The sequence below is a fragment of the Hyla sarda genome, chromosome 3 (genome assembly GCF_029499605.1).
Source record: "Hyla sarda isolate aHylSar1 chromosome 3, aHylSar1.hap1, whole genome shotgun sequence".
Taxonomy (NCBI): domain Eukaryota; kingdom Metazoa; phylum Chordata; class Amphibia; order Anura; family Hylidae; genus Hyla; species Hyla sarda.
The window spans coordinates 20,602,318-20,621,079 of record NC_079191.1 but is presented as its reverse complement, the minus strand read 5'-3'; the positions used below and the strand labels follow the sequence as shown (position 1 = coordinate 20,621,079).

The window sequence follows — 18,762 nt, the reverse complement described above, 5'->3', positions numbered from 1 at the left end:
CTACGCAGTGCATTTTTCGGTATAACTAACACCTTATCTTTATTCTGTAGATCCATACGGTTAAAATGATCCCCTACTTATATAGGTTGGATATTGTCGCACTTCAGAAAAAAATCATAACTACATGCAGGAAAATGTATGTTAAAAATTCTCATCTTCTGACCCCTATAACTTTTTTTTATTTTTCTGCGTACGGGCCGGTATGAGGGCTCATTTTTTTGCAGTGTTCTGAAGTTTTTATCAGTATGATTTTTGTGTTGATCGGACTTGTTGATCGCTTTTTATTCATTTCATGATATAAAAAGTGACCAAAAATACGCTATTTTGGACGTTGGAATTTTAGGGAAGGGGTTAAATGACCTTTTTGTTAACTTATTAATTTATTTTTTCAGTGTTATAGCTCCCATAGGGAGCTAGAACACTGCACCTACTGATCTCCTATGCTGATCCCTGCAAAGCCATAGCTTTGCACGGATCAGTCAGATAGGGGCTCGATTGCTCAAGTCTGTAACTCAGGCTTGGAGCAATCAATCGACGATCGGATGCCGCGGAGAGAGGCAAGACCTCCGCCTGCGTCCCAGTTGATCGGATCATCGCGATTTTATCGCGATGTCCCAATCAGCCCGACTGAGCTGCCGGGAAGCGTTTACTTTCGTTTTCAGACGCAGCGGTCAACTTTGATTGCCGCGTCTGAAGGGTTAACAGCGCGCGGCACAACGATCGATGCCGCGCGCTGTTAGCCCAGGGTCCTGGCTATGATTAGCAGCCAGGACCGACCCGGTGTGATGCGGGGTCAGTGTGACCCCGTTTTTTCGGACCGGGCTCAGGGCGTACAGGTACAGGCTTTCCTTGGGTTGCTTACTGATAAGAACCATGAGACCTCCTTAGAGTTCTTGTAATTCTTATTTGGCTGGTTATTGGGGGTAGGGGGCTTTGCAATAATATTGGTGCCGAATATCTGAGCTGTCGTAACCAAAAATGTTTCAACATTTTTCCAGATGCAATGGAGGATACCCATCTGGTGCATGGCAGTACTGGACTGAAAAGGGTCTTGTATCTGGGGGCCTGTACGATTCTCATATCGGTGAGTAGGTCATGGTGTTGGTTTACTGCTTAACCCCTTAAGAATCCTTGACTTGCGCGTACATCATGTAGAACTCCAGCCCCTGCCGCATGCCGAGCAGGGATTGAACCGGGATGCCGTGCATCCCGTGCAAATGCCCAGGGGGGGTCATCAGGCTGTTTGCAGTTTCGGCATGCTTGGATTTGTAGTTTTGCAACATCTGGAGGGCCACAGTTTGGAGGTCACTGTGACCCTACAGATGTTGCAAATCTCAGCATGCCCAAACAGCAAACAGCTGTCTCGGCATGCTGGGAGTTATAGTTGCGTACCTCCAGCTGTTGCATAACTACATCTCCCAGCATGCCCTTCGGTGATCATTACATGCTGGGAGTTGTAGTTTTGCAACAGCTGGAGGTTTGCCGCCCCCCCCCCCCAATGTGAACGTACAGGGTACATTCACATGGGCAGGTTTACAGTAAGTTTCCAGCTTCAAGTTCGGGCTGTGGCAAATCTTTTGCCGCAGCGCAAACTCCTATCGGGAAACTCACCATAACCCACCAGTGCGAATGTACCCTAAAAACACTACACTAACACATAATAAAGGGTAAAACACTACATATACACCCCCTTACACTGCCCCCCCCCCCAATAATAAAGAAAAACGTATTGAATGGCAGTGTTTCCAAAACGGAGCCTCCAGCTGTTGCAAAACAACTCCCAGCATTTGACAGCCACTGACTGTCAAGGCATGCTGGGAATTTAGCAACAGCTGGAGGCACCATGTTTGGTAATCACTGGTGTAGAATACCCCTATGTCCACCACTATGCAATCCCAAATTTAGTCATCAAATGTGCATGGCGCTCTCTCACTTCAGAGCCCTGTCGTATTTCAAGGAAAAAGTTTAGGGCCACATATGGGGTACTTCCATATTCGGGAGAAATTGCACTACAAATTTTTGGGGGCTTTTTCTCCTTTTACCCCTTATGAAAAGGAAAAGTTGGGTGCTACACCAGCTTGTTAGTGTAAAAAAATTTTAAATTTTGACACTAGCATGCTGGTATTGCCCCATATTTATTTTTCACAAGCGTTAAAAGGAAAAAAAAAAACAAAATTTGTAACGCAATTTCTCCTTGGTACGGAAATACCCCATATGTGGGAGTAAAATGCTCTGCGGCCGCACAACAAGGCTCAGGAGTGAGAGTGCACCATGTACATTTGAGGCCTAAATTGGTGATTTGCACAGGGGTGGCTGATTTTACAGTGGTTCTGACATAAACGCAAAAAAATACCCACATGTGACCCCATTTTGGAAACTACACACCTCACGGAACGTAATAAGGGGTATAGTGCACCTTAACACCCCACAGGTGTTTAATAAATTCTTCAAATTTGGATGGAAAATGAAGAAAAACATTTTTCACTAAAATGCTGGTGTTATCCTAAATTTTTCATTTTCACAAGGGAAAATAGGAAAAAACAAACTTTGTAACCCCATTTCTTCTAAGAACATACCCCATATGCAGGCGAACTACAATGCTCAGAAGAGGAGCGCCATTGGGCTTTTGAAGAGAAAATGTGTCCAGAATTGAAGGCCACGTGTTTACAAAGCCCCCATAGTGCCTATGGACCCCCCACATGTGACCCCATTTTGGAAACTACACCCCCTCACTGAATGTAATAAGGGCTACAGTGAGCATTTACGCCCCACAGGTGTCTGAGAGATTTTTGGAACAGTGGTCCGTGAAAATGAAAAATTTTATTTTTCATTTGCACAGCCCACTGTTCCAAAGATCTGTCAAATGCCAGTGGGGTGTAAATACTCACTGCACCCCTTATTAAATTCTGTGAGGGGTGTAGTTTCCAAAATAGGGTCACATGTGGGGGGGGGTCCACTGTTCTGGCAGCACGGGACTTTGTAAACGCACATGGCCCCAGACTTCCATTCCAAACAATTTTGCTTCCCAAAAGCTCAATGGCGCTTCTTCTCTTCTGAGCATTGTAGTGCACCAGCAGAGCACTTGACGTCCACACATGGGGTATTTCCATACTCTGAAGAGATGGGGTTACAAATCTTGGAGGGCATTTTGTCCTAATATCCCTTGTAAAAATTTTACATTTAAGGGGAAAACTTGCATTTTAGTAGGAAAAAAGAAATCCTTTACACATCCAACGTTAACAAAGTCTTGAAACCCCTGTGGGGTGTTAAAGCTCACTGGACCCCTTGTTACGTGCCTTGAGGGGTGTAGTTTCCAAAATAGTATGCCATGTGGGTTTTTTTTTTTTTTTTTTTGCTGTTCTGGCACCATAGGGGCTTCCTAAATGTGACATGCCCTCCAAAAACCATTTCCGAAAAACTCCCTCTCCAAAATCCCACTGTCGCTCCTTCCCTTCTGAGCCCTCTACTGCGCCTGCTGAACACTTGACATACACATGAGGTATTTCCTTACTCGAGAGAAATTGGGTTACACATTTTAGGAAGATTTCTCTCCTTTTACCCCTCGTAAAAATTCAATAATTGGGTCTACAAGAACATGCAAGTGTAAAAAATGAAGATTTTGAATTTTCTTTCAATTTGCTGCTATTCCTGTGAAACACTTAGTGTTAACAAACCTTTTGAATGTCATTTTGAATACTTTGAGGGGTGCAGTTTTTATAATGGGGTAATTTGTGGGGTATTTCTAATATGAAGGCCCTTCAAATCCACTTAAAAACAGAACTGGTCCCTGAAGAAAAATGTCGATTTTGAAAATTTTGTGAAAAATTGGAAAATTGCTATGTTTTGAAGCCCTCTGATATCTTCCAAAAGTAAAAACATGTCAACTTTATGATGCAAACATAAAGTAGACATATTGTATATGTGAATCAATATATAATTTATTTGGAATATTAATTTTCCTTATAAGCAGAGAGCTTCAAAGTAAAAAAAAATGTAAAATTTTTTATTTTTTCCATCAAATTTTGGAATTTTTCACCAAGAAATAATGCAATATCGACAAAATTTTACCACTAAAATTAAGTAGAATATGTCACGAAAAAACAATCTCAGAATCAGAATGAAGGGTAAAAGCATCCCAGAGTTATTAATGTTTAAGGTGACAGTGGTCAGATGTGCAAAAAATGGCTGGGTCCTACACTGAAAATTCGCTGGGTCCTTGTGGGGTAAAGAGGTACTCCACTGGAAAACAGTTTTTTTTATTTTTTTTAAATCAACTGGTGTCAAAGTAAAACAGACTTGTAAATTACTTCTATTTAAAAATCTTAATCCTTCCAGTACTTATCAGCTGCTGTATGCGCCACAGGAAGTTCTTTTTTAATTTTCTGTCCGACCACAGTTCTCTCTACTGACACCTCTGTCCATGTCAGGAACTGTCCAAAGTAGGATCAAATCCCCATAGCAAAGCTATCCTGCTCTGGATAGTTCCTCATATGGACAGAGGTGTCAGCAGAGAGCCTTTGGCCAGACAAAAGAACTTCCTCTGGACCATACATCAGCTAAGTACTGGAAGGATTAAGATTTTTAGATATGTCATTTACAAATCTGTTACCAGTCGATTTAAAAAAAAATAATTTCTACCGGAGTACTCCTTTTTAAGATTTTCCAATGTTTAGTCACTCAGAAACCCCTTTGGTAATGAACTTATCCACGATCTACAGAACTGAGGATACATGTATGCTGTGGTGGTGGGGGGGTTTACAGACTGTGGAGCTCTGAATGCTGGTGGCCCCCATGGTCTCGAACAGGGTCCTGGATGTCGGAATGGATCGGTGGATGCTTATATATGAAGCAGCCGTGTGCATAGACTTCTACTCCATTGCAGTGGTAGACCCAGGGCACCTTTCTCGATCACAGGGTGCCCCAGAATTCAGTTCAGACGTCAAAAAACTTGTGATATATTATAGATTAATGTATGCAGAATAACTTTCCAATAGCATGTTATTAAAAAATATGCTTCTTTCTACTTTATTTTCCACTTTGAAAAAATGACCACTAGGGTCTCCCTACCAGTCCTGGCTGCAAGCTTTTTAAAAAATATATATATATTTTTTTTTTTATAGATTTCAGACTCATGCTGGAGTCCTTAATCTCAGACTGCAGCCGGGACACAGACAAGCTCAGCCTTGCTCCCTGGTAGGAAGCAGTGCTGAGCTTGTCTGTGTCCTGGCTGCAGTCTGAGACTTAGGACTCCAGCATGAGTCTGAAATCTATAAAAAGGCTTGTGGCCAGGACTGGTAGGGAGACCCCTAGTGGTCATTTTTTTCAAAGTGCAAAAGTAAATAGAAAGAAGCATATTTTTTAATAACATGCTATTGGAAAGTTATTCTGCATACATTAATCTATAATATATCAAAAGCTTTTATGATGAAAGGCACCCTTTAATGGTTGGACAACCCTTCTAAGCTCAGTTGTGTAATGTAAATCTTGCTCTGGTATAGGCTGCAGACCTTACTCCATCCCACCCTGTGAGCACCATGTCAATGGTTCCCGTCCATCGTGTAAAGGAGAGGAAGGTGACACTCCACGGTGCGAGAAGAAGTGCGAGGAGGGCTACGGCACAGACTACAGTACAGACAAGCACTTTGGTGAGTGTACTCTTGGTAACCGATGGGATTCGAAGGGTGCAAGAACCTATAAGTCACGGGACCGGTTACAAGATCAGACTAGGGCTGCAAGAATGATGTGGTGCACAATAAAAAAAATTGCCATGTTGCACTGCAGCGATTGTACTACATCACACTTGAGGTCACAAAATGGGGTCTCGTTGCGACCTGCAAGTGACCGCAATGCAACAAGTGGCATAAATTATCTTTTTTTATGCCTCCGCCCCTTTCATGGTGTCATTATCTTAATACTTGTAATAGTTGTATGCACCTTGACTGTTGTGGCTGATAACGCCACACCTGTCTGTAGGTTAGTCTGGTATTGCGGCTCATACGGAGTTTCATTACTACACATTAGGGATGTCCCGATACCATTTTTTTAACGGAGTACCGATACTTTAATTCTAGTACTCGCCGATACCAAGTACGAGTACCTTTATTTTAAAGGGAATCTGACACCAGGGTGACCTGGTTTCTGGCGCTGTTTACCGTATATGTGGGTCCTTGATGTGTACAATGGAGGCGGCTGCTGTAGTATGAGCCAAGATTTTTCTTCATTGGGCAGAACAATGAATTTGCATTGGCGTCGAGACCGATGTCTCCGGAGCGATTGCGCTGATGTTCACATGGTGAGCAGTGGTAGAAACTGCGGGTCACCTGCACGATCTACATATATATTCAAGTTAGTGCAGGGGACTCTGCTGTAAGATTGTCTTTAATAGTAGGTAGTATCTCCTTGTAGGTAGTATAGATGGCTGCAGACATTAGCCAGCAGGACCCCCCTGTAGATAGCAGTCCCCCTTTGTAGCCAGCAGGACCTCCCTGTACATAGCAGCCCCCCTTTGTAGCCAGCAGGATCCCCCTTTGTCGCCAGCAGGACCTCCCTGTACATAGCAGTCCCCCTTTGTAGCCAGCAGGACCTCCCTGTACATAGCAGTCCCCCTTTGTAGCCAGCAGGACCTCCCTGTACATAGCAGTCCCCCTTTGTAGCCAGCAGGACCTCCCTGTACATAGCAGTCCCCCTTTGTAGCCAGCAGGACCTCCCTGTACATAGCAGTCCCCCTTTGTAGCCAGCAGGACCTCCCTGTACATAGCAGTCCCCCTTTGTAGCCAGCAGGACCTCCCTGTACATAGCAGTCCCCCTTTGTAGCCAGCAGGACCTCCCTGTACATAGCAGTCCCCCTTTGTAGCCAGCAGGACCTCCCTGTACATAGCAGTCCCCCTTTGTAGCCAGCAGGACCTCCCTGTACATAGCAGTCCCCCTTTGTAGCCAGCAGGACCTCCCTGTACATAGCAGTCCCCCTTTGTAGCCAGCAGGACCTCCCTGTACATAGCAGTCCCCCTTTGTAGCCAGCAGGACCTCCCTGTACATAGCAGTCCCCCTTTGTAGCCAGCAGGACCTCCCTGTACATAGCAGTCCCCCTTTGTAGCCAGCAGGACCTCCCTGTACATAGCAGTCCCCCTTTGTAGCCAGCAGGACCTCCCTGTACATAGCAGTCCCCCTTTGTAGCCAGCAGGACCTCCCTGTAGATAGCAGTCCCCCTTTGTAGCCAGCAGGACCTCCCTGTAGATAGCAGTCCCCCTTTGTAGCCAGCAGGACCTCCCTGTAGATAGCAGTCCCCCTTTGTAGCCAGCAGGATCCCCCTTTGTAGCCAGCAGTCCCCCTTTGTAGCCAGCAGTCCCCCTTTGTAGCCAGCAGGATCCCCCTTTGTAGCCAGCAGTCCCCCTTTGTAGCCAGCAGGACCTCCCTGTAGATAGCAGTCCCCCTTTGTAGCCAGCAGGATCCCCCTTTGTAGCCAGCAGTCCCCCTTTGTAGCCAGCAGGATCCCCCTTTGTAGCCAGCAGGACCTCCCTGTAGATAGCAGTCCCCCTTTGTAGCCAGCAGGATCCCCCTTTGTAGCCAGCAGGATCCCCCTTTGTAGCCAGCAGGACCTCCCTGTAGATAGCGGTCCCCCTTTGTAGCCAGCAGGACCCCCCTGTAGATAGCGGTCCCCCTTTGTAGCCAGCAGGACCCCCCTGTAGATAGCGGTCCCCCTTTGTAGCCAGCAGGACCCCCCTGTAGATAGCAGCCCCCCTTTGTAGCCAGCAGGATCCTCATTTGTAGCCAGCAGGACCCCCCTGTAGATAGCAGTCCCCCTTTGTAGCCAACAGAAAATCAGCCCCCCTTGTAGTTGCTCACTGTCCGGTGTTGCCGCTCCGCAGCCCCGTTCTCATCACTGCCGCTGCCCCGTTCTGCTGTCCGCATTATGGCGTCTTATATAGGAGCATGTGACACACGTCACTCCACTGCGCCCAGCGTAACGCTACGGAGGAAGCAGAGTGACGTGTGTCACATGCTCCTATAGAAGACTCCATAATGTGGACAGCAGAACGGGGCAGCGGCAGGGATGCGAACCGGAGGAAGGGGCAGCGAAGCACTACACCAGGTATTGGATTTGGTATCTGGGACATTAGAAGAGTCCCCAATACCATGCAGATACCTGGTATCGGCCCTGATACCGATACTAGTATTGGGACATCCCTACTACACAACCAGTGCAATGTGTATTTTTTATATTTTTTATTTTGTAGTAAGCTTCCCTGTTTCCCAACCAGGGTGCCCTCAGCTGTTGCAAAACTACATCTTCCAGCATGCCCAGACAGCCGAAGGCTGTGCAGGCATGCTGGGAGTTGTAGTTTTGCAACAGCTGGAAGCGCTCAGGTTAGGAATCACTACTCTAACCTTTTAAAAAAAATAAAAAACTTTACCGATTTCCTAAACTCTATATTATGTACTTTTCTAATAAGAAATCTATCATTTTCATTTTTAGGTTCCAAATCCTATGGTGTCCCAAGCAGCCAAAAGGAGATCATGGCAGAGATCTACAAGAACGGCCCAGTAGAGGGCGCTTTCACTGTGTATGAGGACTTCCCTACATACAAGTCCGGTGGGTGTTTGAGGTCTATGGGATTGTTTTAAACTCTCAAATTTTGGGTTGTGCTCGGGCTGAAGTTTAAAAGGGCATAACACCACAAGAAAAGATATGCCAAAAAGCGCACACCCACTATTCATGTACAATTAGAAAATATACTGTATTACAATTTTCACATCTCTCTAGGTCTCTAGGTCTCTAGGTCTCTAGGTCTCTAGGTCTCTAGGTCTCTAGGTCTCTAGGTCTCTAGGTCTCTCATTGTATATAGAGCTGTTTTGAGTCTTTTATTTTTGCGCAAACCTTGTCTACGGTTAAGTTTACCGTAGAGCACTTTCTACTGTAGAATTGGAGATTTTCCTACCCTTGGTGAAGGAAAATATAGATTTTATTAAAGAAAAGACGCTCATATTATGCTTTAAATCCTCTTTTACTATCTCAGCAGCAAAAGGGTGAATAGTAATAACAATACAGAAAAAACGTTGACGGGTATGGCGTATCCTAGGATGCTGCCATGTGCTGTAACCAATCAGGAAGCAGGATAAGGTATAACAGTGACAGTTGCAGTATATCTTAGTCTTTTGTAGCGAAGAATAAAATGTCTAGTGGAACAAATCAAAAAGGAATATCCAAACAAGGAAGAAGTCTTCAATAGGATAAGAACTTGAGAAGAAGAGTAGAGCTTCTTTGTAGAGATTTCATCTTAGGAGGCTAAAAAAATACAAATAGTAAACAATATTATAGGGATGGGTAATACTTGTGTCTTGTCTTTAATAAAATCTATTTTCCTTCACCAAGGATAGGAAAATCTCCAATTTTATTTAAATATGAGATGCTCATATTATGCTAGTTTAAAGCTGAGCATAATAATTTTATAACAAATAGTGTATTATATAACAATAAAATATAAAAACTATAATAGTACCATATGTGAATTCAGGTAGAAGACACATAATCGCACATCTACAATCTTGTATAATGATCTGATTGCTTCTCAGCATAATATCAAAAACTAACAGGTTTAGTATATACGTTTTGATAAAAAAGTACAAAGCCCACTCGCCACGTCAAGGCCACCTATTTAGAGTGGGTCCCTAAGGTCCCTATCATAAAATGGCGCAGCACTGGGCGGTGACCACCGCCGTGACACAAGTGCCCACAGGGGGAACGACCCACTGGCAGAGCGGCCCCAATGCCACTCTAACCAGTCCATGGGCCGCACCTCCCCGCAGACACGGCGCAACGGCAGCAACGGACGCCGCACAGCACCACAACAGTGTGAACAAGGTGTAATGGCTCACTTACCATGCTCTCCCAGTCAGACTGGGAGGCTGCTAGGAAAGAAAAGGCCCTTGTGTAGCTAACTACTACTACTTATATAGGGTTGGGCTGAGGGGGCGGGGAAGAGTGCAGCACATGTTAAAACAAAAGAGGGGATAGAAAACACAATGTGAATTCAGGTAGAAGAAACAGACATGGTCGCACATCTACAATCTTGTATAATGATCTGATTGCTTCTCAGCAGAATTACGTTTTGATCAAAAAGTACAAGCCCACTCGCCACATCAATGCCACCTAGAGTGGGTCCTTAACGTCCCTAACATAAAATGGCGTAGCACTGGGCGGCGACCACCACTCTCAATAGGTGGCCTTGACGTGGCAAGTGGGCTTTGTACTTTTTGATCAAAACGTATATGCTAACAACCTGTTAGTTTTTGTAATTATGCTGAGAAGCAATCAGATCATAATACAAAATTGTGGATGTGCGACCATGTCTGTTTTTTTTCTACCAGGATTCTCATATAATAGAACCATAGACACGAGAGTCCAGTTTGAAATAGAAAGTCTTAAATGTAGAATCAGAGGACCAATTGGCTGTTTTAAAAATGTCAGAGTAGCGCCAAATTGAAACAACTTTGTGGACATAGCACCTCTAGTAGAGTGAGCATTGACTATAGAAATATCAATACCTGCCAATTTTAGCGTGGATTTGACCCATCTGGTTAGAGTGCAGGATGAAACCAGTTTATGAGGTTTACAGAAAGATATAAGGAGTTAAGGTGTTCTGATAGATACCGTTCTGGATTCATAGGATTGTAAACGGTGAACTACACAACGTTTGGGATGATGAGGAAAAGCAGGATGAAAAACAGATTGTAAATTATTTTTTGTGCAACGATAAATATTGAAGAGAACACCTTCAGGGGAACATGGTCTCCTGGATACGTCGAGAGTAGAGATAAGCGAACTTACAGTAAATTCGATTCGTCATGAACTTCTCGGCTCGGCAGTTGATGACTTTTCCTGCGTAAATTAGTTCAGCCTTCAGGTGCTCCAGTGGGCTGGAAAAGGTGGATACATTTCTAGGAAAGAGTCTGCTAGGACTGTATCCACCTTTTCCAGCCCACCGGAAAGCTGAACTAATTTATGCAGGAAAAGTCATCAACTGCCGAGCCGAGAAGTTCGTGACTAATCGAATTTGCTGTAAGTTCGCTCATCTCTAATCGTTATCTTCCCAAGAAGTAAAAAGATTTAAAACAAGATTAACATCCCAGGTCTAATTATATTTGGGTAAAGGAGAATGTCAGAAACGTATACCTCTTTAAAGAGTTTACATACAAAGGGGTGTTTTGCCCACAGAAATAGAATCTGTAAACCTGATTGGTTACAGCACATGGCAGCATCCTAGGATACGCCATACCTGTTAACGTTTTTTTTCTGTATTGTTGTTACTATTAACCCTTTTGCTGCTGAGATGGTAAAAGAGGATTTAAAGCATAATATGAGCGTCTTGTATTAAAATAAAATCTAATTTACTAACTCCAGGTGTGTTTTTTTTTTATAAATGCAGATCGCAGCAGGTCTCTGGAGAATGATCTGCTGCGATCTGCCCCTCTGCCCTAGGATTTCTACTCCCATCATGGGACAGTCTGTCCTATGATGGGAGTATTTGTAGTACCGCGGCTCTGCAGAGGGATGGCACTTGCACATCCCCCTGGTGCGGGACTTTTAGAACTATTACTTCTATCATTGACAGAATCTGCCCATGATGGGAGTTGTAGTCCAGGGGCTGATGTGCAGATCGCACCGGGTCATTCTGCAGAGACCCGCTGCGATCCGCATTTATTAACTGTAAAAGCCGGCGGTACATGAGTCGCTGCCTCAGACTTCTATATATAGCTGTCATAATTCACAAAACCTGCCGCTGGGAGAGGGGAGCTCTGATTGGAGAATAGGTATTGACCAGTCTTTCATAATTCATAATCCCCGTGTATACAGAAGGCGGCGGCAGCGCAATGTAGCCGCATGTGCCGCCGGCTTTTTAATTTAAATGCAGATCACAGCAGATCATTCTCTGGAGATCTTCTGCATCCGCATTTATTAACTATATATGTGCGGAGAAACTGTGTCCCCGTCCCCCTGACGGAGCGTAGCGGGGATGGAGTGAGAGGGAGTGGGCTGTAAGCAGAAAACTCCCTATGCGGAGGGTCACATTCCGCTACAGAGCATAGTTTTCTTCATTACACCGGCGGTACATGTGTCTCCACTGTGCTGTTGGCTTCTATATATACTCATACCTCATATTCCTCGCCGCCAGAACACGGGAGCTCTGATTGGAGAATAACTATTGACCAATCAGAGCTCCCCTCGGCGGGGATTGTGAATTATGGCAGCTGTATATAGAAGCCGGTGGCAGCGCAGTGTGGACGCATGTACCGCCGCCTTTTACAGTTAATAAATGCGGATCGCAGCGGGTCTCTGCAGAATGATCCAGTGCGATCTGCACCTCGGCCCCTGGACTACAACTCCCATCATGGGCAGAGTCTGTCCATGATGGGAGTAGTAGTTCTAAAAGTCCCGCAGCCGGGGATGTGAAAGTGCCATCCCTCAGCAGCCTGCGGTACTAAAACTACTCCCATCATAGGACAGACTCATAGGAGTAGTAGCCCAAGGGCAGAAGGACAGATCTGTTCACATTATGCGTTTCGCATAATGTGAACAGAGCCTTTCTGGCAGTGTGTTCCCAAACAGGGAGACTCCATCTGTTGCTTAACTACAGCCCCCCATGATGGGAGTTGTAGTTTAGCAACAATTGGAGGCCCCCTTGTTTAGGAACACGCTGCATTATGTGCGCTCTTCCCAGGGGAGAGCGCAAAAAATGTACTAACCCATATTGTTTGTTTTCGTGAATGCGGAGGACTACATCAGATTCGGTGGACTGCGACAATGACCAGTGTTTTTTATTTTTTATTTCAATAAAATGGTTAACGAGGGCTGTGGGGGAGTTTTTAAAAAAAAATTTTTTTCAATGTGTCCGTGTTTTTTTATAATTTAATTTTCAGCGTTAGTAGTGGAAGCTGTCTTATAGACGGAATCTATTACTATGCCAGGGCTTAGCATTGGCCCCAAAATCAGCTAGCGCTAACCTCCAATGATTACCCTGGTACCCACCGCCACAGGGGTGCCGAGAAGAGCTAGTACCAACAGGCCCGGAGCGTCAAATGGCGCTCCTGAGCCTAGGCGGTAACAGGCTGGGGAGGCCCAGTAACAATGGTCCTCACCCACCCTGGTCATCAGAACGTCAGGCTGTTGCTGCTTGGTTGGTATCTGGCTGATACTGAAAATAGGGGGAACCCTATGCGATTATTTATATAAAAAGCGTGTGGTTCCCTAATTTTTTCAGTATCAGCCAGATACCAACCAAGCAGCAACAGCCTGATGTTACCAGGGTGGGCGAGGACCATTGTTACAGGGCCTCCCCAGCCTAAATAACTCCAGCCTGTTACCGCCTAGGCCCAGGAGTGCCATTTTTGACGCTTCGAGCCTCTTGGTACCGGCTCTTCCCGGAACCTCTGTGGTGGTGGGTACCAGGGTAATAATTGGGGATTAGCGCTAGCTGTTTTGGGGGCTAACGCTAAGCCCCAGCTTAGTAGTGGAAGGCGTCTTGTAGACAGAATCCATTACTAAGCCTGAAAATTCAATTATAAAAAACAGAACACATTGAAAAAAAAATTTCTTTAAAAAAAACACTCCCCAACCCCCCGCCCTTAACCCTTTTATTGACATTTAAAAAAAATAAACGCTGTTCATCATCGCGATCCACCAAATCTGATATAGTCCTCCGCATTCACGTATCTAAATTTTGAAGAAAAAATAAATAAATTTAGTACATTTTGTTTCCACACACCAGCAAAAATGCAAGAAAAACTGACAAAACGCAGGAAAAAGCTAGGACAGTTTTTCTGGGGTTTTTGCTGGACAAAAAACCTCAATGGAATCCTGGCTAAAGATATTAACATGAAACTTGGCCACATGTTACTTATGTCACCAACAAACATAGGATAGGTGATTTAACCCTTACTCACCCCCATTTGCCAGGGTCAGGGTTTTTGTTAAAACAGCTGGAGATATTTAGATAATACTTGGTCTCATGTTCCTTATATGTCCACTTAAAATATAGGATAGTTAATTTAAGTGGACATATAAGTAACATGTGACCAAGTATTATCGAAATATCTCCAACCGTTTGGAAGTTATGCAGAAACATATATTTAACATAGACTTGTATGGGACTTGAAACAAAACCCCGACCCTGGCAAATGGGGGTAGTTGAGTTAAATTAACTATCCTATATTTTAACTCTTAACTAACCCCATTTGTGAGGGTCGGGGTTCTTATCGTCCCATGCAAATCTACAGGAAATGTATGTAGAGGACGGGACAGGGTTGGGATATGACAACAATATATGAGGACGGGATATGAAGTCAAGCTTCCTCCTCTGTTGACTTTCCTCCCCAACAAGGATGAGGAAGGGAAAACCGTGCAGCGCCAGGTACTCAGCTAGTAGATGATAAAGCAGACAAGGACACTTAAAGGACATGTCCGGTGCTCACTTTTCTTATTGTATCCGTTCCAGGCTGCAAAAAAAAGAAAATAAGCTTTCTCTTACCTGCCTACGCTCCCCCGGTGCTCCGGTACAGGTGTTCGGTCCCCGGGCTGTATTCTTCTTACTTCCTGTTATCCCGGCACGTCACACGGAGCTTCAGCCTATCACTGGCCGAGGCGGGACATCGCTGCGGCCGGTGATAGGTTGAAGCTCCGTGTGACGTACTGGGCTAACAGGAAGTAAGAAGAATACAGCCCGGGGACCGAACACCTGTACCGAAGCACCGGGGGAGCCTAGGCAGGCAAGAGAAAATTTGTTTTCTTTTCTTATTGTATCCGTTCTGGGCTGAAAAAAAGTGAGCACCGGACATCTCCTTTAAAAACATCTAAAAGAGCCAGAGGCCACTGCACAACAGGGGGGACCCCCCCAAAAAAATATAGATATTGAATAGAAATGATAGACATAGATGGTCCCAATAGCCCAGAAACATCAATCACAGAATAAAGTGCAAATCACATACAAACTCTCCTCAGTTTGAAGATATAATATTGGTTATAGGCTTAATATTATCATCTCCAAACTGAGGAAAGTTTATGTGATTTGCACTTTATTTATTCTGTGATGTTTCTGGGCTATTGGGACCATTGCATTATGTATGTCAATCATTTCTATACAATATCTTTCTTTTGGGGGGTCCCCCCCCCCCCCCCCCGTTGTCCAGTGGCCTTTGAGTCTTTTTGAGGCTTTTACGTGTCCTTGTCCGCTTTATCTGTGAAAATTGTAATAAAGTATATTTTCTAATTGTACCTGAATAGTGGGTGTGCGCTTTTTGGTATATCGTCTTTTCTTGTGGTGTTATGTTAGTAAGGGGTATAAAAAATATATAATTGTTTTTCACCGATCAACTGGCATCAAAAAGTTAACCAGATTTGTAACTGACTTCTATTTAAAACCTTAATCTTAACCCTTCCAGTACCTTATCAACCTTTGTATGCTCCACAGAAAGTTTTTGAAATTTTCTGTGCTCTCTGCTGACACCTCTGCCCATGTCAGGAACTGTCCAGAGCAGGAACAAATCCCCATAGCAAACCTCTCCTGCTCTGGACAGTTCCTGACATGGACAGAGGTGTCAGCAGAGAGCACTGTGGTCAGACAGAAAAGAAATTCAAAAAGAAAAGAACTTCCTCTGGAGCATACAGCAGCTAAGTACTGGAAGGATTAAGATTTTTAAATAAAATAATTTACAAATCTAACTTTTTGAAGCCAGTTGATATGAAAAAAATGGTTTTCCATGGAGTACCCCTTTAAATAACCGATTGTGTTTCCACTGTAGTATTACACAGCTCAGCTGGGATCTGACATAACTCTTTCCCCTGTTCCCTCTGTAGGAGTGTACCGCCATGTCACCGGAGAAGAGATCGGAGGTCACGCTATTAAGATCCTTGGATGGGGTGTGGAGAATGGAACGCCATACTGGCTCTGCGCCAACTCCTGGAATACTGACTGGGGTGATAAGGGTACAATCATGCTACTTAATGGATTTTTAGGGGGGCTAGTATTATGGCTTCTGGTATCAGGGCTGTACAGATGTTGCTGTATTAGAGGGCCACACTTACTGTCGTCTACCACTACATGGGTTGCTTATGGGTAACCAGACAATTTTTATATGGGTTATCTCCAGGGCTCAAGTCCTGCAGGAACTCATGGGAACGGAGTTCCTGCAATTTTTCCATTAGTAGGAGTCCTGCAGGACCAGCCCTTAAAGGGTACTCTGCCCCTAGACATCTTATCCCCTATCCATAGGATATAGAAAAAATGTCTGATTGCAGGGGTCCCGCCACTGGTGACCCCCGCGATCTCGGCTACAGCACCCCAGACATTCGGTGCACGGAGTGAACTTCACTCAGTGCCGCATGACTAGCGAAGGGGGCAGAGGCTCCTGATGTCACTGCAATGCCCCCTCAATGCAAGTCTATGGGAGGACAGTGTGACGGCAATCATGCCCCATCCCATAGATTTGCATTGAGGGGCCGTGATGTCACAAGCATTAGGCGTGTTACTCAACATTATAAACAAATGCCGTGTGCAGCAGGGAGAACGCGGGGGTCCCCAACGGCAAGACCCCCACGATCAGACATCTTATCCCCTATCCTTTGGATAAGGAACAGGATGTCTACAGGCGGAGTACCCCTTTAAGTGAAAATCTTGGGTGAGTTCCCACACTTTTTTCCCAGGACTTGACCCCTGGTTATCCCTTAATAGTGGTGGCCGATCACCAGTCCTTTGTATGTAGTCAGCGCACATGTACTCAACTAGTGAAGAGGATAACCTCATTGGGGAGCTGATGTCCGATCCACTTTCTAATCTACAGTACATGTGGTGATCAGTTACTTGGCTTACACTGCAGTTGTCATGGCCGGTTCTACCTATAGGCAAAATAGGCAGCTGCCTAGAGCACCCTCTTAATGGGGGCACCACTCTGCCTGCTGCAATTAAGTTAGCAGCCTGCACCAACATCACACTATCTGGGCACCTTCACATACTGGGGTTATGGGGTGGCGGGGTTGTTTTTTCTTAACCTGTGTCGCTTTTGTAATAAAAATTTTTGTTTCGCAGGTTTCTTCAAGATCCTTCGTGGAGAGGACCACTGTGGGATAGAGTCCGAAATTGTTGCAGGAGTTCCTAAAAATTAATGCCCAACCGGATACGGCACCACAAACAATAGCTGAAGGCTTATCTCAACCCGAAACTTTTAGTGACAAATGGACTTTTTGTTTTAAATGGAATTTACATTATTTAGAGAGAGAACGTGGCTGTGACCGGTTGGAGTTGGGAGATAACTAGATCCGACTGTCGTGTCACGACGAATAGCAAAACAAGAAGTCAAAAGTTGTGATAGGTTTCTCTGGGCCATAATGTAATTTTTCCCCTCAATCATTCACTACTTATCTAATGGCAGGTACTATGGACAACCAGGTGAATTTGTTACATGGTGTGGATTTGGGAGGCCCAAAAATTTTAAAAAATTCTTTAGAAAATATGTAAGTTGCTGCTGACGTTTTTACTCATATTTTTTTTTTTAATTTTGCATTGTTTTATAAAAATGTCAAATGTCAACATGCCACCTGGGTTCAAATGTGCAGACAAAATGGAGACCCTGCTTATAGCAACCAACCAGATTGTCGCAAATGCAGCTTCAGAAGGGCGTTGTCTTGATGCACTAGGCCCATTTTTTGTTTTTATATGGCAATATTTTTAACAAATTTTAAATATTTACAGTTATACAAAGAGTTGGTTGTAGTTAAAACAAAAACAAATTACAGGTGTTGACCAGAATGAGAACATGGCTGATTTCTTCCAGAAACTGCACGACACTTGTCCATGGATTATCTGAAATAGTATCTGGGCTTCATTGAAGTAAATGGCACTTGGCTGCAGTACCACACAGAACCTGCAGACAGGTTTGGCGCTGTACTTGAAAGACAGCCGCCATGATCTTCTAATCCCTGGGCAACCACTCTTAGCTATGGAGCCTGAGTATCTACAAGCGATATCTCAGATTCCTGTGTAGTTGTCATTGCTGAGCCTTGTGTGATGGCCGTCTGTGATGAAATTATGTGGATTTCACAATGAGCAGATTGTACAATATTCCACTCGATTTTTATCCAATTAAAATGTAATTTTTTTTGTTTGCCAATAAAATGCATGGTCTTCCTTTCTAATATGGTTTGGCTGCTTTCCTCTTTTAAACTTAACATCCTCAAATGACATGATCGCCGGGACTTTGATAAAACCCACCCCCCACCCCCCCCCGCGAGACTCGGCGCCTCCGCCCCCGCCTTCCCGCCAGGCGCCCCCGCCTTCCCGCCAGGCGCCCCCGCCTTCCCGCCAGGCGCCCCCGCCTCCCCGCCAGGCGCCTCCCCCCTTGCCTCCCCGCCAGGCGCCTCCCCCCTTGCCTCCCCGCCAGGCGCCTCCCCCCTTGCCTCCCCGCCAGGCGCCTCCCCCCTTGCCTCCCCGCCAGGCGCCTCCCCCCACGCCTCCCCGCCAGGCGCCTCCCCGCCAGGCGCCTCCCCGCCAGGCGCCTCCCCGCCAGGCGCCTCCCCGCCCTTGCCTCCCCGCCCTTGCCTCCCCGCCCTTGCCTCCCCGCCCTTGCCTCCCCGCCCTTGCCTCCCCGCCAGGCGCCTCCCCGCCCTTGCCTCCCCGCCAGGCGCCTCGCCTCCCCGCCAGGCGCCTCCCCGCCAGGCGCCTCCCCGCCCTTGCCTCCCCGCCAGGCGCCTCCCCGCCCTTGCCTCCCCGCCAGGCG

General features: G+C 45.5%; 1 protein-coding gene across 2 annotated transcripts in view; it reads left to right on the top strand.

Moving 5' to 3' along the window:
- Positions 1-18,181, top strand: part of CTSB (cathepsin B) — a 32,280-nt gene extending 14,099 nt beyond the window's left edge. For both annotated transcript variants that reach the window (XM_056563850.1, XM_056563849.1), the window contains exons 6-10: positions 999-1,084; positions 5,499-5,645; positions 8,474-8,590; positions 15,848-15,976; positions 17,076-18,181. In XM_056563850.1, coding sequence (XP_056419825.1) covers positions 999-1,084; positions 5,499-5,645; positions 8,474-8,590; positions 15,848-15,976; positions 17,076-17,152 — 556 coding nt within the window. In that variant the 3' untranslated portion in view covers positions 17,153-18,181. The remainder of the gene's footprint in view (positions 1-998; positions 1,085-5,498; positions 5,646-8,473; positions 8,591-15,847; positions 15,977-17,075) is intronic.
- Positions 18,182-18,762: the final 581 nt, after the last annotated feature.